General features: G+C 48.0%; 1 protein-coding gene across 3 annotated transcripts in view; it reads right to left on the minus strand.

Moving 5' to 3' along the window:
* The window catches only part of LOC122381768 (kinesin-like protein KIF12), a 28850-nt gene extending 3750 nt beyond the window's left edge, over positions 1–25100 (minus strand). Inside the window, exons 1-14 of one of the 3 annotated variants that reach the window (XM_043366368.1) lie at positions 24344–25100; positions 16801–16899; positions 15642–15720; positions 14514–14610; positions 13478–13587; positions 7833–7973; positions 7387–7543; positions 6404–6498; positions 5920–6067; positions 2500–2618; positions 1763–1867; positions 1246–1396; positions 671–893; positions 50–200 (exon numbers count right to left, since the gene is read on the minus strand). In XM_043366368.1, the coding sequence (XP_043222303.1) occupies positions 50–200; positions 671–893; positions 1246–1396; positions 1763–1867; positions 2500–2618; positions 5920–6067; positions 6404–6498; positions 7387–7543; positions 7833–7973; positions 13478–13587; positions 14514–14610; positions 15642–15720; positions 16801–16899; positions 24344–24483 (1815 nt within the window). In that variant the 5' untranslated portion in view covers positions 24484–25100. Of the gene's footprint in view, positions 1–49; positions 210–670; positions 894–1245; positions 1397–1762; positions 1868–2499; positions 2619–5919; positions 6068–6403; positions 6499–7386; positions 7544–7832; positions 7974–13477; positions 13588–14513; positions 14611–14933; positions 15022–15641; positions 15721–16800; positions 16900–24343 lie in introns of those variants that run through there. The other 2 variants (XM_043366367.1, XM_043366369.1) reach the window with 2 other exon arrangements.
* Positions 25101–26541: the final 1441 nt, after the last annotated feature.

Genomic DNA, 26541 nt, shown 5'->3' on the forward strand with positions numbered 1-26541 from the left:
CGTCTTTTTTCGCGTGCCACATCCCCGCCCGTCGCCGTCGGCCACTCACGTATCGCGGGTTGGTCCACACGTTGACCTGGCCGTCACCTCCCCCGTGTCCGTTCCGTTCGGGCGTGTTGGGCAGAGTGGACGGCTGGCTGAGGCTCTGCACCTGCAGGTCGGCTGAGTAGGTCGGACGCGCCGGCACGATGGGGGACCGGCTGCACGTGCTGCGAATGGCACACTGATGTCACACCACCCCGACACTGGTACCGCGCCTTCAGATCACGGTGGCAGAAAGCAGCGCGTGGGTGGAAAGTGGGCGTCACCACAACAGCAGGAGCGTGTGAATGGATTGCTCCGATGCGTGCTAAGCAATTTATTAGTGATGTTGACGAATACCTGGTCCTGGGATCCCAGTCAAGCATAGCGGGCAATGAACTGACGACGACCATGCAACATTCAGATTTCAAAATGAAACATCACATATAACTAGGCATAGCATCATTCAAAACTAACAACATCTACACGGTAAGTTGGATACAAGATAACGGCAATGACCGTTTTATAAACCCGCGGACTCCCGATATCGTCCCATACAGCCCTCAATCCCGCCCTATCACCATCATGCCGCGTTTCTTTTTCCCGCAGCAGCCAAGTGTGCATGTTCCCACCGCCGCTAATCTCCGACCTGTTGATCTCCTCCAGTTTGCGCAGCAGGCGCTCGTTCTCCTTGATGATGACGTCCTGGTCGCGCATCAGCGCGTCCCGCAGCGTGTGCAGGTCCAGGTTCTCGTCACGGAGGGCCGTGTTGTTGGCCATATACTCCTGGAGCAGCTCGATCAGCTCCTCGGTCTTCAGCTCGTGAAGACGCTCCTTGTCCACCGCCAGCTTGGCGATCGATGGACGACGGCCTGGGGGAGAGTAGGGAGGGTGGAGCTGGGTGGTCTGCACGGTGGACCATAGGGACGGTATCGTCCTATGTTGCACTAGGTACACAATACACATTATCTAAAATGATTCAGGCTACGCGTCGCTCGTGAGACTCTCGGTTTACCGTCTTACTTGAGAAGGACGTATATTCTAAGCTGAGCCTCTGGCAAACTCCATAACGAGGGAAATCACACCATTCAAAACCTCTTTACATTTGGCACAAATACCACTGAGTCAATAACTGACAGAGCCGTCACCGTGACCCCTCGCTGGGACCCGTCTCCTCCCTCACGGCGCAGCCCCGGCGTCGACGGCACAGATGTCGCCACTCACGCGCGTCGCCCCCGGTGCCGGGCGTGCCGTTAGTGATGGCCGGCACCTCGCCGTGCGCTCCGATATTCAGCAGCGCCTTCAGCTGGTCGTTCTCCTGCTGCAGGATGTGCACCTCGCGCTTCAGACTGATGATGAGAGACTCGCGCGGGTCCTGTCGGGGGGGGGGGGGAAGGGAGGTCAGCCGGCCCGAAGCCGCTGGACAGGCGTAACTGGTGGAGGAAGTAACGAATGTAAACGTGTTATCACTTAAATCAGACTCTTATATGTACAGTGCAGGATAGCAGTAATCTGGTCGGCTAAGCTCTAATTAACGGCCACAACCACTTTCTTTGTTCGTGGGTTATGAATTTAATTGAAAAGCATTGATCTGATTACGAGGAAAAGAGCTTGAATATCATCGATGTGATGCTTATAACTTAAACACACACGCACTGTTGTCCGTGTGTCCGGGAACCAGAATCAGACTGTTGAAATTTATACCGGCCACTTGGCCGTGGCAGACGGTTCATAAACTTACCATGACGACGATGGGCTTGGTTTTGATCCTCTTGGCTCTGGAGGCGTACCTTAGGGTGTTGAGGGACTCACTGATATTGCTCCTCGCGGGGGACGCGCACGCGATCTGCAGACAGAAGAAAAACGTTCATAATAAGTAAACGCACGGTCAGGTAATAAGGGCCCCTCTCGATACTTCTAAAACACTTGAAGTGGGGGAGGTGATTTTCGATTCCCATATGATATCCCTCTCGATAGCTCCACGATCCTAAAGAAGCTCTATCTTTACTTTAGACAGGCCGCTTCGCCTCGCGCGCTGGCAGATGGTGTTCGGCGGTGCAGCATAACTAAAGGCGCTCACTACTAGAGACATCTAGCGGGGAAGACGTCATGTAAGACTGTTATGCGGCGCAGCATAGCTCTAGGCGCTCTACTAGTGACATCTAGCGGGTAGAATATCGGCTTGTACTGCGGTGCAGCATATTCTCAGGCGCTCTTTACTAGTGACATCTAGCGGGAAGAATATCGGCTTGTATTGCGGTGCAGCACAACTACAGGCGCTCACTACTTACAACTCAAACTAGCGGGAGGAATGTGAGCTAGTATTGCGGCGCAGCATAACTTTAGGCGGCCACCGCCGCGTCACACGCATTAGGCAATGCCCCGAAGAGCGGCGTGCGTCTGTGAGAAGCGAAGCCAATCATGGAGGCATTAGAGGGGTAACGTTAACTTTTTCTTCAGACATACTATCTTTCTTACCATCAGCGTGACGCCACTGCCGGCCAGACTGTCGGCAAGCAGCTTGGTCAGCTTGCTGTCCCGGTATGGAATGTGACCCGTCTTCTTCTTTGGGTCGCTGAGGTTCGATATACACGTGCCTGAAACGAGTAGCACATGTGTAGATGCTGACGATCTGGCTAAAATCGCCAACACAATACTCATTCTTTTGGCTTAAGAAATAATTTCGGGTAAGGAAACATAAGCATGACTCATAAACGCACAATTTTTGCCCAATGCGCCATTGGAACATAGTGCTCATAACAATGCGGTATATTTGAGCTGTTATTGCATAATGCATTCGCAATTTCACGGTGTCACCGTCTTACCAGTATGTAGACGGATACAATGGCGTAGGTATCGCTTACACAGTTTAGGTGTGCTTTTGTTATATCGCAATTCAAATATTAAGCCCTTCAGCCCAAAGCTAGGTTGCACCATGTTTGACCAAGCAAATGACGTTAATAAGGTTGACACAAGGTATTCTTTCAGAACACATGACAGGCTTTAGTGTTTGTTCCGCCAGGCGAAGGCCGATTTCTGTCGCCGGTGACTCGACCCGGGCCCCGCGGTGGAAAGGTCAGTCGGGTCACCGGTGGACGGCCCGTTCATGTGGGTCGCCAGTCAGCGGGGTATCGACACGACGCAGGTGACCGTCGCCCGCGGCGGCCGCAGGTGCTGACCCCCCCACCTACACCCCCTCCCCCGGCAAGACAGATCAATAACGGGCGCCGCTGAGCGGCCGGTGGGCGAGGGGGAGGGGTGAGGGGCGAGGTGAATGGCCCCACGGACCGGGTCAGAGGGCAGATGCACAGTTTTATCACCGGAGGGGATCGGAACCGCCAGTACACTGTGCAGTGTGCAATGCACGCAACAGTGTTAATTTGGAGCATTGTAAATAAACGGACATCTTGTCGGACTGTATGTACCAAAGGATATTTCTATCTTCATAATCATATGTGCATGTTTAATATTGGCCAACGCTTTATCATCGCGACCTAATTGGCTAATTAATTTATGTCCTGCCGTGTATGAACGATTTCATTTCTGCAGTAGAAATATAGTGTCGCTCAGTCTATTTTGCTTTTTACAATCTGCTTCGCACACGTAAGGTCTTATCCTTTACCAGTGCGACTACGTAGCATTCGCACCACCATTGCGGTCCAGTCTGACCCTTGAGATATGCTATTAACCCGAAGATAAACGAGCCCGAGCCGACCATCAATAATGATCCTCCTTATTGGCAACGTCATGCCCGCATGAAACAATCTGTTCCTTTGAAACTGCCATCTGCATGCACCGTAGCATTGCGGCTCAGAGTGCCATAACTCATGCCAAATCCTGAAAACAATCAGCTTTAATAGTTAACGATGCGCCAAAGAGGCCGATGTCGTGACCTCGTGTATGTCTGAGCCCAGCCGCGGCAGACGATGTCCATTAGACCAAATCGGCTCCGGTTCCCGGTAAAGGCGAGTCTGGGACTGGCCGGCACCGGGCACCGTCCGTCGTTTGGACCTATTGAAACCAGGACCTTCTGTAAACCACGTGACAAGTCACGTCACCTCCGATCAATAGCGGCAAACAATGGGTTAGAACTCAGAAGTGGTTTCGTGAGACGCGCCCCGCACATGTCGCTGGCGATTCACTTTTCACAAAGTTTGAGCAGACGACGGTACCTGGATTATAGGTTTGTTTTACGCTACGTGTCGTTAACTATTAAATATCAGTATGACCAGTGAAGAAGGAGTTTGTACTGAGTCATCTAGCTGAATTGCTTATGTTTTGAGCAAACTACGTTGTCACTTGTCAGTAATGCCAGCAGCACGCCATTTTAACTAGTTTGATGTGTTGTTTTGGAAATGTGACCTAAGCAACTCCCTTGAGCGACTCTAGGTCATGGAAATCTGTAATTGATTCGTGGGTTATAACGCCATCCAGTGCCAGAATTCATTTATTCAAGTTTCTAACCAGTCTTCCCCTTTTAAATAACTTACTTTTTCTATTCAAAAACAACGCAAATCTGACGTTGAATCTGACATTGAATTGGCTTTACTTATATCTGGCCTTGACCCAAATCGCCCTACCGATGGGGGATCCACTATTGACCATCGCTCTCTGGCCTCCCGATCACCTTCTGTCGTGCTCTCTGACATCATGGCTGGGCGACCTTTGCACACGACGGTAGCGCGCTCTCAACTCTCGCCTGCTGGCTGGGCGACAGAGCTGCCACAGAATGGTCCCCATTGGAAACAGGCCTGAGAATAGTCTTAGACCTGATGAACACCGGCCCATCCTCACTTGTTATACGAAAAAGTTTCTTGAACACATTCACTTTGCAGGTATATTGTTGAGCCGTTACGTTTTGCAAAGCCCGTAATATGACATAACAATTAATGACCGGAATGTCACGGAATTTACCCTCGAGCAAGAAATTCTGATGTATTTTAAGCATACATATTATAACTAGTTCTTATTAGAATCCCGGAAATAAAATCAACGTGATGTTCCAGTGGCGAATTAGTAGGTGATGCAAAAATGTTACAATTGAAGTAAAATCATTGCAATTAATGGTCATTTTAAGTTCAGTGTAATGTAACTAGACCAGTCTATGAAACACCTAATTTTACATGCGAATATGTTGCTGGGTGCGCAAAGCCAACTTTGCTGCCTCGGCCAATCCACCTTATGCATTATAGAGCCCTGGGTCGGTGCCAGTGACCGTCTGCGTTTGTTGTGATGTAAGTCGGTGTGCGGGTAGCCAAGTAACGCATCGATTAAAGCATATGCCAAAGCAGTTTGCACCGCAGGCAGATGTGATGCATCAACGAAACACGCATCCTGACATTCATCGTAAGGTGTAACGTAAAAAGTGCGGACGGATGGACCTGTATACTGTATAGTGTCCACTAGCATATTCTACCTTTTCTTTTATGAACGCGATTTAGAAAATATTAACTGGAAAAATATAAAAGGAATGTATTTTCAAGGTGGCTAGATCTATCGACACAGACCGTTTGCAAGGCAAACGTTATTCACTTGGAGTGTCTCTCATGTGGATTGTGCCCTTCAGATACCTGGACAGTCTTTCATGCAAGCGCAATATTCTTGCCTTCCAATACCTACTTTGTTGTGAAGTCATCAAAATGGCTACTGAGCACCCTTGTCATCGATTTACCCTTGCATAACCGCCATCGACTTTACCATACGGTGCTATATCAAGCGTAACATCCAATCGGTTTCATCGAAAGAACTTCACGTAAATGACCCACTCCCCGGGTAATTTACCGATGGAAAAATCGATTGCAGAAATTACATGCAGGTAATTCCGAAAAAGGCACAAATAAACAGATGGATTATCAGTGGACGGCCATTCTGGAAAAGTGTAATGCATTCTTCACTCACCCAGCACCATGAGGCTCTTGTTGATGTTGTTGGCCTCCTCCAGGGTTTTGCCCTCGCTGTTGGTCTTCTTTGTCATCTCGCTGCCGGCCAGGTCGACAAAGTTGAGCTTGCCCAGCTTCGAAATGTAGACGTCCGAGTCCTCTGCGGCCTGGTGCACATATTCGAATGGAGAGTTAGAAACAGGTTCACATCTTATTTTAGCTTTTATATTTTTTCACCTCACAAGTTAAGAGCTAAGAGGACGGAACTCGTTACAAAATCATATATTGAGCAATATCTGCTTAGAAAACTTTTCTAGAAGGCTAGGGAAGGTTATATTTTGACGATAAGTCATTGGCAACAGTTTCGATGTTTTCGTTGCAGTATGTCAGTTATTTCACTTCAACTCTTTCATCAAATCATAGTTTTCAATGTTTGCCTTAATATGAGTATCCTAAATTAAATAGAGGCACGTTAATTATTGTTTGCCCGTTCTCGTGCGCACCTTTTGTTCGGAGGTAATGTACACCGTCAAAATGGTGTGACTCCGGCTGGAAAACTCGTTCATGTTGTGGCTGGCCACCGCTCGATTCCGCAAACCTGTCAAACACGCGTCCATCATCAGTCGCCGGCCGCCAAACGACCACCTTCGCGGTGGCCGTGGCCGCCAGACCTCTCATCGGGTCGGCTGAACCGTCAACTCGACGCGTCAACTGGCCGTCAACCGGCCGTCAAACCCCGCGGGCCGACTGGGCGCCGCTCGCTATATCGACGAGTGACGACACGACGGCGGGGGACCTTGACGCGGTCATCGCGCTCTGAAATAACCATCAGACGAGCCGCACACGGCCACGAGTCGAGCGTTTGTGACACAGTTCGGCAAACCGCTCGGAGCGAGCTGTTCGATACTCCGATAATAGGGGAGCCGGTCAGCCGAGTCGACGGCGGCGACGGCGGAGGGGCAGGGGACGGAGGGAGGGGGCAGACGGACGGCGGTTGACGCGGTGCACGGTGTATGGGAGTCCCTGTTAGTGTTCAGCGACGGTAGGTAACGCCATCGATCCGCCTCCAGCGCCGCTGTGCACCCGCCAAACACCTGCCGACTCCGGGTGGCAGACATCGGGGAAAAACATCGCTTGGGGACGCCGGTATAATGAGGACGCCGACAAAAGGAAAGGTGTCGGACTGGCGACAGACGACGGTGTCATGACTGGCGGGAGTCTGCGACGAAAAGGCAGCTGGTACTCTAATAGATCCACCAGCAGCACCATTTAGAAGCATTTTATCGAATGATTGCGCATTGACGGAAGCTGATGAATAGCTGCTTACTTTTACTTATTAATACAACTTTGCTAGAAACGTTTAGAGCTAATTAAGAAAATAAATGATCTTAACGATAAAGGCCTCTCGGATCCCGGCAACAACCATCAAATCAGCTATCAGATGGTTAAAGCCCCATTTTATAAGCTAACGTTTGTTTCACCCTACCTTCTTCTAGCACGGCCAGCAGGTCGTCGAGCTCCTCGCACTCGACGGTGAAGAGGTTCTCCACGAAGAAGGCGCGCTTCTTCTTGTTCCAACGCACCATCAGACTCCGCGGCGGCTTGCCCGGCTCCGGCTGAACCGGGTTTAGCAAGTCGATCACCTGACAAGACCGCCGGGAACAGTAAGGCAAATGAATCAATCACCAAGTGGGAAAGCGTTCTAAATGTTCAAACTGCTGGTAGTAAGCATAATTCATGTTTAATTAATGAAAGCGTTAAACTATAAGTAGTATCTAGCCATGTGACCGATAATTGAAATCACTGATCACAATTGAACTTATGGTCTGATCTATATGTAAAGCTTCAATAGTTCTTGACATAAAGCTTATGGTGCTAATTGTGAATCGTGGTAACGTAACTACCTAAGCTATCCATGCAATACACTTTTACCTTTTCATTGTAGATTTCTAGATAGGATGCCTTCAGGAGAAAGTCCTTGTCCTTTTGTTCGTTGATTACTTGAAACAGGTAAACGAAGGAGCGAAACACGAGCCCGTGGTCTTCAGAGTACATGTCGGGTGCCTTCCTGAACTGAAAGTCACCCAGAAATACATGGTTATTATATAAAATAGTTTTATATATTTGTCATACATCGGTTTCCTGCAATAGCTAAGAAGTAGCAAAAGGACGGGTCGTACGGTCTACAAAAGCAATAGGGTTTTGAAAGTGTGAACAAGTCGTCACTTTTGGCGTCATGCCAAGACGGTTTTCTACCGGTGGTCATTTCGGCTCCGTCACCCGGGCCCGCTGGTCACGTATTGATCCGTGTCACGTGACACGGACCAGTGACGTCACCACGCTGGAAAATAAAGGCCGCCGTGCTGCCGGGTAAGGTCCGTGTGTGCCGCTGTGTTTGGCAGCGTTACCCCGCCACCTGTGCGGCCGGCTGATTTCGTGACTTTGGGAAGCGAAAGAAATCCTCAGTTGGCTCTCAATAGACCCTCCTATATGTATAGCGGTATATGTCTCAATCTATCGAAAAGTTGAACTACTACTAGTATAATAGGTTGAAACTTCATTTCAACTTCCCTGCGGAAATAAATGCCGTAAGTGCTAAAAAACAGACGTTACTCATGTAATGAACGGGTTCCGGACAAAATATCGAAAAGCAAAATATCGAATAGCAAAATATCGAAGACAAATTATCGAAGTGGCAGATTATCGAAAGCAAAATATCGAATGCGCAAAATATCGAAATCGCAAAATGTCGAACCGCAAAATATCGACATCGCAAAATATCGACATCGCAAAATATCGAATTGCATAATATCGAATTGCAAAATATCGAACTCGCAAAATATCGAATAGCATAATATCGAAAGCAAAATATTGAAACGCAAAATATCGAAAGACAAAACTTCGAAAGCCAAAATATCGAAAAACAAAATATCGAAAAGGCAAAATATCGAACGCAAAATATCGAAAAGACAAAATATCGAACGCAAAATATCGAACAGACAAAATATCGAAAGACAAAATATCGAAAAGGCAAAATATGGAACGCAGAATATCGAAAAGACAAAATATCGAACGCAAAATATCGAACAGACAAAATATCGAACGCAAAATATCGAACAGACAAAATATCGAACAGATAAAATATCGAACGCAAAATATCGAAAAGGCAGAATATCGAACGCAGAATATCGAAAAGGCAGAATATCGAACGCAAAATATCGAAATGACAAAATAACGAACGCAAAGCGTCGAAAAGGTAAAATATCGACTTGAAATGGCCCTCTGCGGACTCCTTAGAGCTCTGTCGAACTCTGTCGAAATTAGGTTTCGCTCGACAGATCTTCCGGGGCTATCAAGCATAGACGGATTCAACCCAGAGTTTTCGGAGGGTCTTGGAGGGTCTCAAATCAACGCAGGCAGGTGTCAGGGGACATGCTGGCCTCTAAGGGCTCCGCAAAGAGTTCAGATTCAGAGGGCACTCAGAACGACCTTTGTGGGCCCTACGAAGGTCTCCGAGAGCTCATGCAGACTCCTGGAATTCCACACTGATTCTCAGGCCAAATGTCGGCTTGTTGAATCACTTTATCCGCTCTTGGTTCCCCTTTCGCCGGCCTCTGAGAGTCCCAACGCCGGAACTTATGGGGTCATGGGCCCTACACCGGCTTTTAGGGCCCCTACATCGACTCTTGGGACTCATGACTCATTATATATGGGTCTAAGCGGCTTCTAAGAATCCCCATGCAGGTTCTAGTAGCCGCCAGTCGAATATTTGGGCTCACACGCTAGCTCCCACCTCGCTAGCGCACGGGGTCCCACCCCGTGCGCGCTCCAGGGGCCTACCTGCCTCTAAGACCCCACACATACTTTTGGGGCCCCAAACGCTTGCTCCTGAAGGCCCCACTGAGACTCCTAGTCCTTTCCTCTATTCAGTCTTCCATACTGGCTCTTTAGGCTAAACATCGGCTCCTGGTGGCCATCCCGGCTTTGGAGGGTCTCCATACAGGCTTTTTTGGGTCCGATGTCAGTCTCTGAGAGCCATCAAAAGCCTTTCGAGCCTACGAGTATACTGCTTTCTGAAACCCTTCAGCAACTTCTGAGGGACCGACCCTGGTCGGAGGGCTCATTCGGTCTGGGGAGTCATGTAGGTCTCTGGAGGAGCCTCTAAGGGGTCGGTTTCCAAGGGGCTTTTAAACACGGTCTTCTAAGAACGGTCTCGTAGGGCCTTTAATGGTCCACTGCGGATCCAGAAAAGTGGGTTGAGATGCTGAGGGTGGTGGCTAGACTAAAACAAGATTAGATGATAAAAACTAGCTGCATTTGCTTCGTTATGCTTTATTTGAGATAGGTACACTGTAATTTCAAATATTTTGCAGAAATTGTGTGTTTGGGGATGGTTTTCCAAAATCTTCGTTTTTCATAAAGCAATGATAATCACTCTAAAAAATATCGGGGGGGGGGGCGAAACTTCCAGAGGGGCCCCTTGAGAAAACTTTGCACCCCATCCGAAATTACCTTCCGCCGCCACTGCTGAGATCTATAAAAAATATCAGAGTTTTCCAAGTCTGTCATGGACCCGCTGATTGCTCTTTGCGGCCTACAGATAACAGAGGGCCCGATGAGTTCGACAGAGCTCTAAGGAGTCCGCAGAGGGTCATTTCAAGTCGATATTTTACCTTTTCGACACTTTGCGTTCGTTATTTTGTCTTTTCGAGATTTTGCGTTCGATATTTTGCCTTTTCCATATTTTGCGTTCGATATTTTGCCTTTTCGATATTTTGCGTTCGATATTTTGTCTGTTCGATATTTTGCGTTCGATATTTTGCCTTTTCGATATTCTGCGTTCGATATTTTGTCTTTCAATATTTTGTCTTTCGATATTTTGTCTTTCGATATTTTGCGTTTCGATATTTTGCGTTTCGATAGTTTGCGTTTCGATATATTGCTTTCGATATTATGCTATTCGATATTTTGCGATTTCGATATTTTGCAATTCGATATTTTGCGATTCGATATTTTGCGATTTCGATATTTTGCGATTTCGATATTTTGCAATTCGATATTTTGCGATTTCGATATTTTGCGATTTCGATAATTTGCGACTTCGATATTTTGCTTTCGATAATTTGCGTTCGATATTTTGCGCTTCGATATTTTGCGTTTCGATATTTTGTCATGGAAGCGTAATGAACACCTGACCATTAACCAACAACCGAAGTAGGTACCTGTCTTTGGTGTCGGTGCCGTGTTATGCTGCGTGCAGTTATGTTCCCAAAGGACGGATCTTCCAGTGCACGCAAAATGCTGCAGGAAGCGACGTCAGCCGTCCGCATGTTATGCGTACTGAATAATAACGTATAAGCGCGCGTGATAATCTATGAGAATAAGATGAAAATAATCGCCTATTCCATGGAATAAGTACCCCATTTAACGTTTAAAACATCGATCACCTCGTGCAAATAGGTATTAGGTAATTATTTTAGCTATAGTACAACAATTGTAGACCAGCGACTGAGCCACGACTATCAGACGCTATACCTGCAGGTACTTGGCCTGAATTTACGGGTCGTATTATCCTGCCAAGGACGCTACCTTGACTTCGTGCGTCGCGTCAAGCGATTACGTCTGAGCCAAGCTTAAGCCTTAATTCAAACATGCCATCATGTTGCATGCAGTCATAACGTTATTATTCAGGACCACTGTTTGCCTAAAGTAAACAAAATTTCCAAATATAGTTTGCACGGCCGCGTCAGTGATGATCGGAAGTCTCTGGCGAAGCACGACTTCGTCGCATATGTATTATCAAGGTGACAGCTAAAGGCACACTATGTATATTTGAAAAGACACATCATAGAAGAAACTGTAGGCAAGGTGAATACAGGTCATGGCACGAGTTAAAAGCAAAGTAAGCATTTCTAGGCTATTGCATGAAGTAAACCATGCGTTAAGCATGCAACATGCGATAAATGCTATGATATATCGCGAGTTGAAAATGGAATCGGGCCGAGTGTCACGAATAGTCTACCACAAAATCGTAGCTCGCCTGATGATCCTTTTGCTGTTTATGTTCGCAATCTGCCAAGCTCTCTTCAGGTGGTGCGGTAAAGGCTATCATGGGGTATACCTAAAGATGTTTAGGCATACCTACATAGTTTTTTTTTTTATCAGATGCGCCATGGTGCTATGCATATCCACAACAACATAGATCAGTTGAAGTTCCACGAACCGAATTTATGTCCATGTATGACTACACGAAACATGGCTGAATGCGAATGGGTGTCAGGCGCGGGCACAGGAAGCCAAGAAGGGTATTTTAGGTCTGGCGAGGAGAATGCAGCCCTTGAACGTATAAACATTGCCGCAACTTCAATATAACGAAGCAGGGAACGCACTGGGAAAGCGCTCTGGAAAAGTGGATAGAACAAGTAACTTGACGCACCTCCGGCTTCCATTTGCGGTTGTAAGCTTTGTTGTAAAACTGTTGGGACCAAGAACAAGATAAGGTTAAGTAGCGCGACTGTCATCGGGATGGGAATAAACACTGATTGCTTATCAATCTGTACAGAAACCGAGTTGAATGGACTTTGTGCGGTGATTGCAGGCAATGAATTAGAATAATAAGGCAAGTGAAACGCTAACACATTATGTTCAAGTCGTTAAGAAGTGATAAGTGAACACCATATAAGATAACAAAAGATGGTATCGTGTTACACGCAAGCTCTACGGACAAAGGAAAATGCATAAATTTCATTCGTGACTCAAACGCATTCGTCACACAAGCAACACGCCACCCCTTCCTTCCAGCACCAATCGATAAAATCAATATGCACCGCACACACTCGCGATGCTCAGTAGCACGGCCTGTTCTTAAAGAACATGTCACAAGCTATGGAGCAAAAAATTAGGAACCCTACTACAAGTCTGAATATCTCAGACTAAGTATGGAGAATCCGTAGATTCACGATAGGAAATCAGCGCATTTTATAACGCGGGTTCCGTAGGACCGATATTGCTGTCGAACCCATGCTAAAGGTAAAATTTAAAAAATCTAAAATATACATTAAATAATAATATCTTCAATCGGGAGTAGCCAACAAAGCGCATGCATATTACATCAGCGATAACGGACTTTCCTATCTTACAACGGACTTTCCTATTTTATAACGGACTTTCCTATTCCCAATTGCGCTCTTGGATTGTAAAATCGACTATGCCCTCAAGTCCACACTACAACATGCTCCAGTGGCATCCTGCAGCCGACATATTCCCGTCTGTGACCAAGCACACGGCAAGGTGACCCGGCAAACTGTGTGGTGACTCAACTGATGCACCCGGTGGCCCCGAAAACATGAACAGAGGAAATGCGTATTACAAACGAATTGGAGTGCTAAGCGAGTGGAAAAATCCGTTTGTGATAAGTATTTACTTGCTTATGTATTCAGGGTCAGTGACGTGACTCACTCGGTGACCTGGCATTCAGTGACCTGACATTCGGTGACCTGACTCACTCAGTGATCTGACAAGTGACACACCCGGTGACCTGACTCATTCAATGACCTGACACGCGGTGACCCACTCACCAGATGAGGAGGTCCGGTCAGGGTGTGCGTCTTCCCACTGCCCGTTTGACCGTAGCAGAATATTGTGCACGGGTAGCCCTCCACGGCCATCTCTACCATCCGTTTGGCGCCTGCGGCAGTCCGGGTCAAAGGTCAGCACCATGCTGGGCCGTGACGTCAGCAAACAGTGGCGTGACGTCATTACCCAGGACGTAAGCTGACACTGCAGGGGCAACAAACAGACAGAGAAATTAGAAAACATCCCAACTAAGGCAGTATATTTACTCGACTATAGGGCTCTTTGATCCTCCTGTATCGCAAAAGCACCTTGCAGTAATATCAAAGTCAACCTTTGAATCTGCTAAATAAACTGCGACGTAACACAGGAAACGATACGGTTTAAGCATATGTGCGAGAACTTTTCTTTGGCATTGCTACTCAGATAAGCGCATGTCAATCGGTAACTATAGACACATAACACACGAGTCAAGTTTTGCAGAATAAGGTCGTACGATCAAATTTCGGTATTGTTAGTTATAAGGGATCTGGAAAAGCCGTGCATAACTACTACGCTTGAAAGAACAGTGTACGAATATGTACAAAAATACAACTTGGTTAGTAGGATTCATGGTGTAAAGAGCACTACACGTCAACAATCCTTGACTATGATCTACAAACTGTGGAAATTACAGAAATTTCAAGAATAATTCTGTCACTCTCTGCAGACCTGCAGTCTAGTAACAGTGCAGGCGACTGCCAATAAGACTGAAATGGTACACGACGAAATGCAAGACAGGGGACCAGTTAGTGAGAATATCAGAGACTCGGCTCCCAGCTCCTGCAGAGATTCTCAGAGGTCAGCGGGGCAGTGCGAACAGCCGGCCAAAGCAAGTGAGTCGGGTTAGACAGCGAGCAAGGGACGGCGGACAGACCACCGAACACACCTAGCCAGCCGGCCGGCGACCGGTCCGGTCCGACCACATGCTACCTCTGCGCTAATGTACAGAGCGGGGGAGGGACGGCTATAGGGGACAACCACGGGACGGCAGTTACCAACCCGAGTGACTGAGCACGTCCTCCTGAGTGGCCTCCGGCTCAAATAGAATATTGAACCGGAACTGTTTGGCCTTGATGTTCTCCGCCTGTGGCTCCAGCTGCAAACGACGCACAGCCACACAGTCAGACGGCCCGGCACGTGGCACGTGGCACGCGGCGCGGGTGGGTGCCCCGTGTGATGGGCGGGCTTCACGTGTGACAATGGATTCACCCATGCAGCACACGAGGGTACCAGCCGGGCCGGATTTTTCGAATTTCGACAGAAATGAAATAATTATTGTCAGTCATCTGAGGCAAAATGCCACCCAGAGAGTTGAACTGTTCAGTAGATAAGGTACATACAGCCCGTGGAAATGTTGCATTAAATGTCTGTCGGCGGCTGATACCCTCGATATGGGCAGGACGAGTCCCTACACGTTACCTGAACGTTCTATCATGTCCTCTTGATTCGCGTCCGTCCCCAGAATTACGTTATATGTAAACGATTTGGGCTTTGCGTTGGTGCCTTGGTCGAGCTGTAAAGTAGGTCAGCACTCACAGCCATCGACATTTAACCATTAATTTCGTTGATCGTTACACAAACTTCATTAACGAACGAAATATACCCGTTAGAGTTTAATTCGTTACCAACTACATAGGTGAAGCATTGATAATTGCATATTTAATGCCATTCAATGAACAGCACAGGGTGTGTTTTTGAACATGATAGGCCTAAAATACAGTCATTATAAAAGCAATGTACCTAACTGGTATGAGCAACGTAAAAAGACCCTTGCGTCACTTCCTACTTCGCATTACCCACAAGACTACATAACTCAAAAGTAGGTACTGGCTCAGGCGTATTTCCATGAGGAGTTAGACTGTGCCGCAATGCTTTCATGTGCTATGCGGGATAGTATCCAAACGGCGGCCAGTGTATACCACAATAGTGGGAAAGGCAGCCGTTCCCGTTCAACTATGTATAGTTGACAATTTTAAATCAGGGTTATAATTATGCACATGCTACCTTCTAAGGCAGCTTAACATTTAATTACTCGTTGGTCCATAGGCAGGCGGAAGGTTGGAGTCAAACCTATGCACCCATTGTCAATGGCCACCTATCGATTACCAACTGCAGGATGACGCTTACCAGCATCTGACCCTGGCCGGGAAAGGTGATGATGCTGTCTTCGCCGCGATTTTGTTCCTTCTCATTCAATGGCCGTACCCTGAAATAAATAGCACTGTTTACCATATTTACCAAACCAATACCGAAGATAACAACTTTAAGCAAAGGTAGGCACAAGTGCACCCAATATGCGGTTCTGGGCATAACGAGGCTTTTGAAATACCTGTCCTTGATTAATTCCATAATCCCTGAAACGTGTTAAAAATTAAACTAAAGTTAATAATTAAAAAATAAACTGTGTGTTTCCGTAATGATCTATGATTTATATGAATCAATAACCTTTACACAGCCTATTTTAACAATAAATTTGCTTTTAAACTAGATTTAATTTGCTTTTAAACTTTTAAAGCCGGTCCCGTTGCTCAGTCGGTAGAGTGTTGGACTCCGCTTGGTGAGAGCACGCGTTCCCGGTTACAACAGTCCGGATTCGAAGCGCGACGGGCGCTTGACATTTATGGGCCTCCTGACAGGTATGGTGCGGTTGGTGGCAGGCCGTAGCCAGGAGACGTCTGTGAGGGGACCGGCCGTGCGCGGCTTTGTGCGCACGTTAAACTTTGGACGCTAAGTTCTGCCATTAGAACCGGAATTGCGCGATCGGAGGGTAGAGGGCAGGGTCAACACAGCAAGCTTCACTTAGCGGATGGCTCTGTCCTGGTGAATCCTTCCAATCAAAAGGTTCGGACTAAACTTGTATAAAAAATATTTAATGCCCCCGAAAACTTCATGCGACATCTGAAATTATGTTTCAACTAAATCTATTCAACAATTTGGTGTACGAGTAGGGCTGAATTTCATTACCTTATTAAAAAAAACCGCGAACATTCAAACAATTTCAGACAGGCGTGACTTTGAAATCGCGCCGATAAATTCCTTTTATTTTTCAAATGCCTTTGTTTTCCCAATTCAGGGAAAACCGACAACTGGTAATTAGGTAAATATTCAATAACCGAAACCTTCTGGTGGTGTTGACTGTTCGCACGTTTACGAGTAGCCAGAGAGAGTGGACCGATTCCATTAGCGCAGTAACCAACTAACTGCTCACGCAGTGCTGCCCTGTAATTAGGGGCTCGACAGGAGCGACTTTGTGTCACGGATCTGCAGGCAGTATAAACACACCCACCTGACGACCACGTTGATGTTGTCGCAGTCGTCAAAGTCGTCCAGGCTGCCCAGAGAGCCATTGTGAGACTTGTTTAGGGAGTTGGCACTGCCGCGATTGCTGAAAAACGTAATAAATATTAACCACAGAACATAGTGCAAAATGAGAAACGCCAGTCTCATTTTAACAGATACAGTAGAATTCTCTTAGTAAATCTTCCTTGGTGACACGGCGTTTTGGATCTATTAAGCGGTGGTTTTATTAATCGGAGTCATTAATACTTCTATGGAGAAATCCGTGAACAGCTCAAGTACCCACAATAAGCGGCTGGATTTATTATCCGAGGATTTATTAAGAGGATTCTACTGTATTCACTTTCAGCTTTATGTGACAAACTATATCAATATGCGAGTATTTAGTAAATTAAATTAATGGCACACCGCACAAACAATAATGAGGCAATGATCACGTGACACGTAGCAATATATGCGTGCATGCAACTGTCATTTTGGGGCGAATGTGAGAGCTAATCGCTCCGGCAGTCGATGAGCTCCAGTTTATTCTGGAAGCGACTGGTGTGGTCCATCATCGGTCGATAAATGCGTTTCGCCCGTTTACCGCAGCATGACACATAAAATCAGATGATGCACGTAAAAGATGACGCAAAATCTTTCCGAGCAAACTGTCTGGTAGGGTCAGCTCGACACCTCAAAAAGGCGAGCTGCAACATCATTTTAACTCGCCTATAAAATGATCGATCAAGACTGCCCTGCGCTTCTTTCTTTGCTTGTTTTGTTGGGTTAGGCTCTTTCGGTCTGAGGAGACCGTTTCAGAGCCGGAAGGATGATGGAAAGTAGGGGGTGACATTGGTTTGGGCGGGCACCTTAGTGAGTCGTCGGGACTGAGTCCATCCAGTGCACGGGCCACCCAGCTGAAAACACTGACTGCCTCCGGCTACGGGCGTGCTCCTACGGGAGCTTCCCGCATGGGATAAAGTCGCCCGTCCAGCCTGGAGCAGGGGGTTGGGATGTCCGTGAAGTTAGCGTCAGCAACAGCAACGAATACAGCGTCGGATTCAGAATCGCTTCAAAAAGTGCCATCAGGTCAATTGGGGGACGGGGAACACGAATATGACATTTATTTTGCCCTAGCTCCCTTCCTTCATCCCTTAATCGTCCCTTAAAGGACGGGGCGCGTCAAAAGTGCCCCAAGGCTTCGTCTGATCGCCAAAATAATGGTCGCAATCGATTCCTTGGGTCAATATCTAGCCTCAGTGGAAGGTTCCAGACCTGTGGCTCCTATCCCTCATCCCTTAATCGTCCCTTAAAGGACGGGGCGCGACAAAAGTGCCCGAAGGCTTCGTCTGATCGCCAAAATAATGGTCGCAATCGATTCCTCGGGTCAATATCTAGCCTCAATCGAAGGTTCCAGACCTGTGGCTCCTATCCCTCATCCCTTAATCGTCCCTTAAAGGACAGGGCGCGTCAAAAGTGCCCCAAGGCTTCGTCTGATCGCCAAAATAATGGTCGCAATCGATTCCTCGGGTCAATATCTAGCCTCAGTCTAGGGTTCCACACCTGTGGCTCCTATCCCTCATCCCTTAATCGTCCCTTAAAGGACGGGGCGCGTCAAAAGTGCCCCAAGGCTTCGTCTGATCGCCAAAATAATGGTCGCAATCGATTTCTCGGGTCAATATCTAGCCTCAGTCGAAGGTTCCAGACCTGTGGCTCCTATCCCTCATCCCTTAATCGTCCCTTAAAGGACGGGGCGCGTCAAAAGTGCCCCAAGGCTTCGTCTGATCGCCAAAATAATGGTCGCAATCGATTCCTCGGGTCAATATCTAGCCTCAGTCGAAGGTTCCAGACCTGTGGCTCCTATCCCTCATCCGTTAATCGTCCCTTAAAGGACGGGGCGCGTCAAAAGTGCCCCAAGGCTTCGTCTGATCGCCAAAAAAATGGTCGCAATCGATTCCTCGGGTCAATATCTAGCCTCAGTCGAAGGTTCCAGACCTGTGGCTCCTATCCCTCATCCCTTAATCGTCCCTTAAAGGACGGGGCGCGTCAAAAGTGCCCCAAGGCTTCGTCTGATCGCCAAAATAATGGTCGCAATCGATTCCTCGGGTCAATATCTAGCCTCAGTCGAAGAATCCAGACCTGTGGCTCCTATCCCTCATCCCTTAATCGTCCCTTAAAGGACGGGGCGCGTCAAAAGTGCCCCAAGGCTTCGTCTGATCGCCAAAATAAGGGTCGCAATCGATTCCTCGGGTCAATATCTAGCCTCAATCGCAGGTTCCAGACCTGTGGCTCCTATCCCTCATCCGTTAATCGTCCCTTAAAGGACGGGGCGCGTCAAAAGTGCCCCAAGGCTTCGTCTGATCGCCAAAATAAGGGTCGCAATCGATTCCTCGGGTCAATATCTAGCCTCAGTCGAAGGTTCCAGACCTGTGGCTCCTATCCCTCATCCCTTAATCGTCCCTTAAAGGACGGGGCGCGTCAAAAGTGCCCCAAGGCTTCGTCTGATCGCCAAAATAATGGTCGCAATCGATTCCTCGGGTCAATATCTAGCCTCAGTCGAAGGTTCCAGACCTGTGGCTCCTATCCCTCATCCGTTAATCGTCCCTTAAAGGACGGGGCGCGTCAAAAGTGCCCCAAGGCTTCGTCTGATCGCCAAAATAATGGTCGCAATCGATTCCTCGGGTCAATATCTAGCCTCAGTCGATGGTTCCAGACCTGTGGCTCCTATCCCTCATCCCTTAATCGTCCCTTAAAGGACGGGGCGCGTCAAAAGTGCCCCAAGGCTTCGTCTGATCGCCAAAATAATGGTCGCAATCGATTCCTCGGGTCAATATCTAGCCTCAGTCGAAGAATCCAGACCTGTGGCTCCTATCCCTCATCCCTTAATCGTCCCTTAAAGGACGGGGCGCGTCAAAAGTGCCCCAAGGCTTCGTCTGATCGCCAAAATAAGGGTCGCAATCGATTCCTCGGGTCAATATCTAGCCTCAATCGCAGGTTCCAGACCTGTGGCTCCTATCCCTCATCCGTTAATCGTCCCTTAAAGGACGGGGCGCGTCAAAAGTGCCCCAAGGCTTCGTCTGATCGCCAAAATAAGGGTCGCAATCGATTCCTCGGGTCAATATCTAGCCTCAGTCGAAGGTTCCAGACCTGTGGCTCCTATCCCTCATCCCTTAATCGTCCCTTAAAGGACGGGGCGCGTCAAAAGTGCCCCAAGGCTTCGTCTGATCGCCAAAATAATGGTCGCAATCGATTCCTCGGGTCAATATCTAGCCTCAGTCGAAGGTTCCAGACCTGTGGCTCCTATCCCTCATCCGTTAATCGTCCCTTAAAGGACGGGGCGCGTCAAAAGTGCCCCAAGGCTTCGTCTGATCGCCAAAATAATGGTCGCAATCGATTCCTCGGGTCAATATCTAGCCTCAGTCGAAGGTTCCAGACCTGTGGCTCCTATCCCTCATCCCTTAATCGTCCCTTAAAGGACGGGGCGCGTCAAAAGTGCGAATCGAGTCAAAAGTGCAAAAAGGAATCGATTGCGACCATTATTTTGGCGATCAGACGAAGCCTTGGGGCACTTTTGACGCGCCCCGTCCTTTAAGGGACGATTAAGGGATGAGGGATAGGAGCCACAGGTCTGGAACCTTCGACTGAGGTTAGATATTGACCCGAGGAATCGATTACGACCCTTATTTTGGCGATCAGACGAAGCCTTGGGGCACTTTTGACGCGCCCCGTCCTTTAAGGGACGATTAAGGGATGAGGGATAGGAGCCACAGGTCTGGACCCTTCGACTGAGGTTAGATATTGACCCGAGGAATCGATTGCGACCATTATTTTGGCGATCAGACGAAGCCTTGGGGCACTTTTGACGCGCCCCGTCCTTTAAGGGACGATTAAGGGATGAGGGATAGGAGCCACAGGTCTGGAACCTTCGATTGAGGTTAGATATTGACCCAAGGAATCGATTGCGACCATTATTTTGGCGATCAGACGAAGCCTTGGGGCACTTTTGACGCGCTCCGTCCTTTAAAGGACGATTAAGGGATGAGGGATAGGAGCCACAGGTCTGGAACCTTCGACTGAGGCTAGATATTGACCCGAGGAATCAATTGCGACCCTTATTTTGGCGATCAGACGAAGCCTTGGGGCACTTTTGACGCGCCCCGTCCTTTAAGGGACGATTAAGGGATGAGAGATAGGATCCACAGGTCTGGAACCTTCGACTGAGGTTAGATATTGACCCGAGGAATCGATTGCGACCCTTATTTTGGCGATCAGACGAAGCCTTGGGCACTTTTGACGCGCCCCGTCCTTTAAGGGACGATTAAGGGATGAGGGATAGGAGCCACAGGTCTGGACCCTTCGACTGAGGTTAGATATTGACCCGAGGAATCGATTGCGACCCTTATTTTGGCGATCAGACGAAGCCTTGGGGCACTTTTGACGCGCCCCGTCCTTTAAGGGACGATTAAGGGATGAGGGATAGGAGCCACAGGTCTGGAACCTTCGACTGAGGCTAGATATTGACCCGAGGAATCGATTGCGACCCTTATTTTGGCGATCAGACGAAGCCTTGGGGCACTTTTGACGCGCCCCGTCCTTTAAGGGACGATTAAGGGATGAGGGATAGGAGCCACAGGTCTGGTACCTTCGACTGAGGTTAGATATTGACCCGAGGAATCGATTACGACCATTATTTTGGCGATCAAACGAAGCCTTGGGGCACTTTTGACGCGCCCCGTCCTTTAAGGGACGATTAAGGGATGAGGGATAGGAGCCACAGGTCTGGAACCTTCGACTGAGGCTAGATATTGACCCGAGGAATCGATTGCGACCATTATTTTGGCGATCAGACGAAGCCTTGGGGCACTTTTGACGCGCCCCGTCCTTTAAGGGACGATTAAGGGATGAGGGATAGGAGCCACAGATCTGGACCCTTCGACTGAGGTTAGATATTGACCCGAGGAATCGATTGCGACCCTTATTTTGGCGATCAGACGAAGCCTTGGGGCACTTTTGACGCGCCCCGTCCTTTAAGGGACGATTGAGGGATGAGGGATAGGAGCCACAGGTCTGGAACCTTCGACTGAGGCTAGATATTGACCCGAGGAATCGATTGCGACCCTTATTTTGGCGATCAGACGAAGCCTTGGGGCACTTTTGACGCGCCCCGTCCTTTAAGGGACGATTAAGGGATGAGGGATAGGAGCCACAGGTCTGGAACCTTCGATTGAGGTTAGATATTGACCCGAGGAATCGATTGCGACCATTATTTTGGCGATCAGACGAAGCCTTGGGGCACTTTTGACGCGCCCCGTCCTTTAAGGGACGATTAAGGGATGAGGGATAGGAGCCACAGGTCTGGAACCTTCGACTGAGGCTAGATATTGACCCGAGGAATCGATTGCGACCATTATTTTTGCGATCAGACGAAGCCTTGGGGCACTTTTGACGCGCCCCGTCCTTTAAGGGACGATTAAGGGATGAGAGATAGGAGCCACAGGTCTGGAACCTTCGACTGAGGCTAGATATTGACCCGAGGAATCGATTGCGACCATTATTTTGGCGATCAGATGAAGCCTTGGGGCACTTTTGACGCGCCCCGTCCTTTAAGGGACGATTAAGGGATGAGGAATAGGAGCCACAGGTCTGGAACCTTCGACTGAGGCTAGATATTGACCCGAGGAATCGATTGCGACCCTTATTTTGGCGATCAGACGAAGCCTTGGGGCACTTTTTACGCGCCCCGTCCTTTAAGGGACGATTAAGGGATGAGGGATAGGAGCCACAGGTCTGGAACCTTCGACTGAGGTTAGATATTGACCCGAGGAATCGATTGCGACCATTATTTTTGCGATCAGACGAAGCCTTGGGGCACTTTTGATGCGCCCCGTCCTTTAAGGGACGATTAAGGGATGAGGGATAGGAGCCACAGGTCTGGAACCTTCGACTGAGGCTAGATATTGACCCGAGGAATCGATTGCGACAGTTATTTTGGCGATCAGACGAAGCCTTGGGGCACTTTTGACGCGCCCCGTCCTTTAAGGGACGATTAAGGGATGAGGGATAGGAGCCACAGGTCTGGAACCTTCGATTGAGGTTAGATATTGACCCGAGGAATCGATTGCGACCATTATTTTGGCGATCAGACGAAGCCTTGGGGCACTTTTGACGCGCCCGTCCTTTAAGGGACGATTAAGGGATGAGGGATAGGAGCCACAGGTCTGGAACCTTCGACTGAGGCTAGATATTGACCCGAGGAATCGATTGCGACCCTTATTTTGGCGATCAGACGAAGCCTTGGGGCACTTTTGACGCGCCCCGTCCTTTAAGGGACGATTAAGGGATGAGGGATAGGAGCCACAGGTCTGGAACCTTCGACTGAGGTTAGATATTGACCCGAGGAATCGATTGCGACCCTTATTTTGGCGATCAGACGAAGCCTTGGGGCACTTTTGACGCGCCCCGTCCTTTAAGGGACGATTAAGGGATGAGGGATAGGAGCCACAGGTCTGGACCCTTCGACTGAGGTTAGATATTGACCCGAGGAATCGATTGCGACCCTTATTTTGGCGATCAGACGAAGCCTTGGGGCACTTTTGACGCGCCCCGTCCTTTAAGGGACGATTAAGGGATGAGGGATAGGAGCCACAGGTCTGGAACCTTCGACTGAGGTTAGATATTGACCCGAGGAATCGATTGCGACCATTATTTTGGCGATCAGACGAAGCCTTGGGGCACTTTTGACGCGCCCCGTCCTTTAAGGGACGATTAAGGGATGAAGGAAGGGAGCTAGGGCAAAATAAATGTCATATTCGTGTTCCCCGTCCCCCAATTGACCTGATGGCCTTTTTTGAAGCGATTCTGAATCCGACGCTGTATTCGTTGCTCTTGCTGACGCTAACTTCACGGACATGGGGTTGGGGCGTGGAAGAGAAGGATTTGACTATCCTGAGGATGGAAAAGACGGAACGGTTTTCCCCCCGTGCTTAGATCGATCGTGGCAGGTATTTCATCTGCTTTAAAATGCTAACTGCTTAAAAACTGGCACGTTTTTATTAGCCGTAAAAGAAAATCCATGCCTAATTTCTTTTCTTTTTAAAAAAGTCACAGGTTAATTAACGTTTAAATTAACTTCACCAGCTTGTTACTTAGTGGCCAGTCAACGCTGTACTGAATTTCATCAACAAATATAGAACACTAATAAAACACCAAAATCAACGGGGAAATTAAAAATGCGTCTCATATTCTCCAAATCCTTAGACCTGAAGCATATAAAAATAGAACCAAACTTCTATAAACGGATTTCGTTTTCTTTTTTGTAATCATTCTCCGAATAAGTCATTTTTTTAAATGAATATACAGTTTTTAAGAAGTGTAAGGAGCGAAAATCATGTGTCGTTTAACCAGCGCATGCCGAACATAATTGCTTTTAGGTATGTTTGAATATTATAGTGCAAACAATGATTCGTGATTCAAGTATTTCACCCTTTCCCCGTCAGACAGTCAAAGTTTGCACATTCGCCGTCCTGCGCGGCCTGCCGACTAGCGCTCACCTGCCGCGTGACCCGGGCAGCGTGCTCTCGCCGCTGAAGGTGGCCGAGCGGCGCACCCTGTCTCCGGTGGAGCCGCGCGAGCCGGGCTTGGTGCGGTCCCCGCTGCGGCTGCGGGAGACCCGCTCCGTGATGACACCCATCTTAGCCGGCTGGTCTCGGCGCCGTGTGACTCACATCCATCCCGCGCGACCGCCGCGTCAGAGGTCAGTTCACCGTCCGCCAAACGGTGCCTGAGAGATGTGTTGTCCACCTGGCTCACACACACCCTTTTCACTATCCGCTGCTCACAGCGTCACTCACGTCTACCAACCGTTTAGCTCCCAACGTTTCACCCGGCGTCCACCGTCTAACCTCCACCGTCTATCTAAATTCTACCGTCCGTCTAAATTCCACAGTCAGCCGCCGGATTTGTCCACGCTCGGCCGTTCCACAGCGAAACCCTCCACCCGCACGCCGTCCACGAGCGCTGCTCGAACAGGAATGCCGTGGTCCCGGCATCAACAAACCGACCGCGCCTGCGCGGGTGTAAATCAATGGACTGGTCCCCGGGCGGCGCGTGGGCTACTGAGGTGATGCCGCCGACACAGACGCTCCTGTGGCCGGCCTATTACCCACCCATGAACATTAATAATGCACACCCAGAGCGCGGATAATTCGATAAAGAACACTCGAGCTTTATCCAAGTTTGTGCAGCGCGAACATGCCGTGAAGGTTGTTGCGGTACTTATTTTGGTTAACAATAGCCGTTTTCACGACGGGCTATCTGGTGAGTGCACCTTATTTGACCAAATCTGCACCTAATCTCTTTTACACCAAATATCTTTATTTTATGAATTTATTTCAGTGTTTTAATCGATGATACTCTCTGATAATATGACAAAGCAGGCATATAAGCAATTAGTGCAACCCTAGCTGATAGCTGCTAAGAGACACACGGAACCTAATTTGACCAAATCTGCACCTAATCTGCACCAGCTGTGCACCAAATGTGTACCAGATGGCCGTCGTGAAAACGGCTATTAGGTATTCGGTTGTTATTAAAGGGCTTATATAAATTCATAAAATAAAAATATTTGCTGTAAAAGAGATTAGGTGCAGATTTGGTCAAATAAGGCGCACTCACCAGATAGCCCGTCGTGATAAGTAAAATAATCTTGGTGAAAACGGCTATTGTTAACCAAAATAAGTACCGCAACAACCTTCTACCTGTGCACGTCAATCATCGCCTACGGCGCTTACGTCCGTCGTTAGCGAAAAACATTATGGAGGGACATCGATCTCCTCTCCGTCTCTCCCCTTGGCAGGTTTCGGGATAATTTAGTATGTCAACTGTCCGTATCATTTGGGACTATATGTATGCATTCACCAATCACCATGGTGTCTGTATGTATATCATATAAGAGGCCCATGGTCATAAATACGTATATTTTTCATTTTCATTTGTGTCCCGCCAACCTAATTTGAAAAGTTTCAATTAACCGTATAGCGAAGTAGCAAAGGTCAAGGCCTCTTCTGAGCCCACTGTCTGCCATGTGAGGGTATGGTACGATAGTCTACCTTGGGTACATTTCAGGTACTTGACTGTCAAGTTCTTGACGACTCGTCAATGCTTAGTCACGCCTGCTTGCTTTTATTTTTGGTGACCACATCCCATACTTTGGCCCCAGCTTATATAAGACTTGATGTAATAACGCTCCCTTTGTTTTAGCGCCTTTATGACGCCTCTATATAGATAATGAACACATTGATCGCGCGTATCTACAGAATTTATACTCGCCGTTTTCTCGACAGCTATCTGGTACACATTAGGTGCACATTTGGTGCAGATTTGATGTAGAACTATGTAGACTTGGTCAAGCTAGGTCCAATCATTCAATTCAATCATTCAATCATTCAATCATAGGTTAAATCATGGTTCAATGTGTTTCTTAGTAGCTATCAGCTAGAGTTGCGCTAATTGCTTATATACCTGCTTTGCCGACTTATAACACATTGGCCGTTTTCACGACGGAACTTTCGCAGAGGAACTTATTTGATACCTAAAAAGTACCTTCCCTTAGAGGCCTTAACATCCCTCAAACTGAAATATTTTATGTTCAAAATAATTTTAGAAGTTTAAATCCGGGCATTTTTTGCCCTCAAATCACTTATTTATTTACAAACACAGCAATTTTTGGTTCTAGTAGCCCACCTTTCGA

Source organism: Amphibalanus amphitrite, unplaced genomic scaffold, assembly GCF_019059575.1.
Source record: "Amphibalanus amphitrite isolate SeventyFive unplaced genomic scaffold, NRLGWU_Aamphi_draft 000127F_arrow, whole genome shotgun sequence".
NCBI classification, from domain to species: Eukaryota; Metazoa; Arthropoda; class Thecostraca; order Balanomorpha; family Balanidae; genus Amphibalanus; species Amphibalanus amphitrite.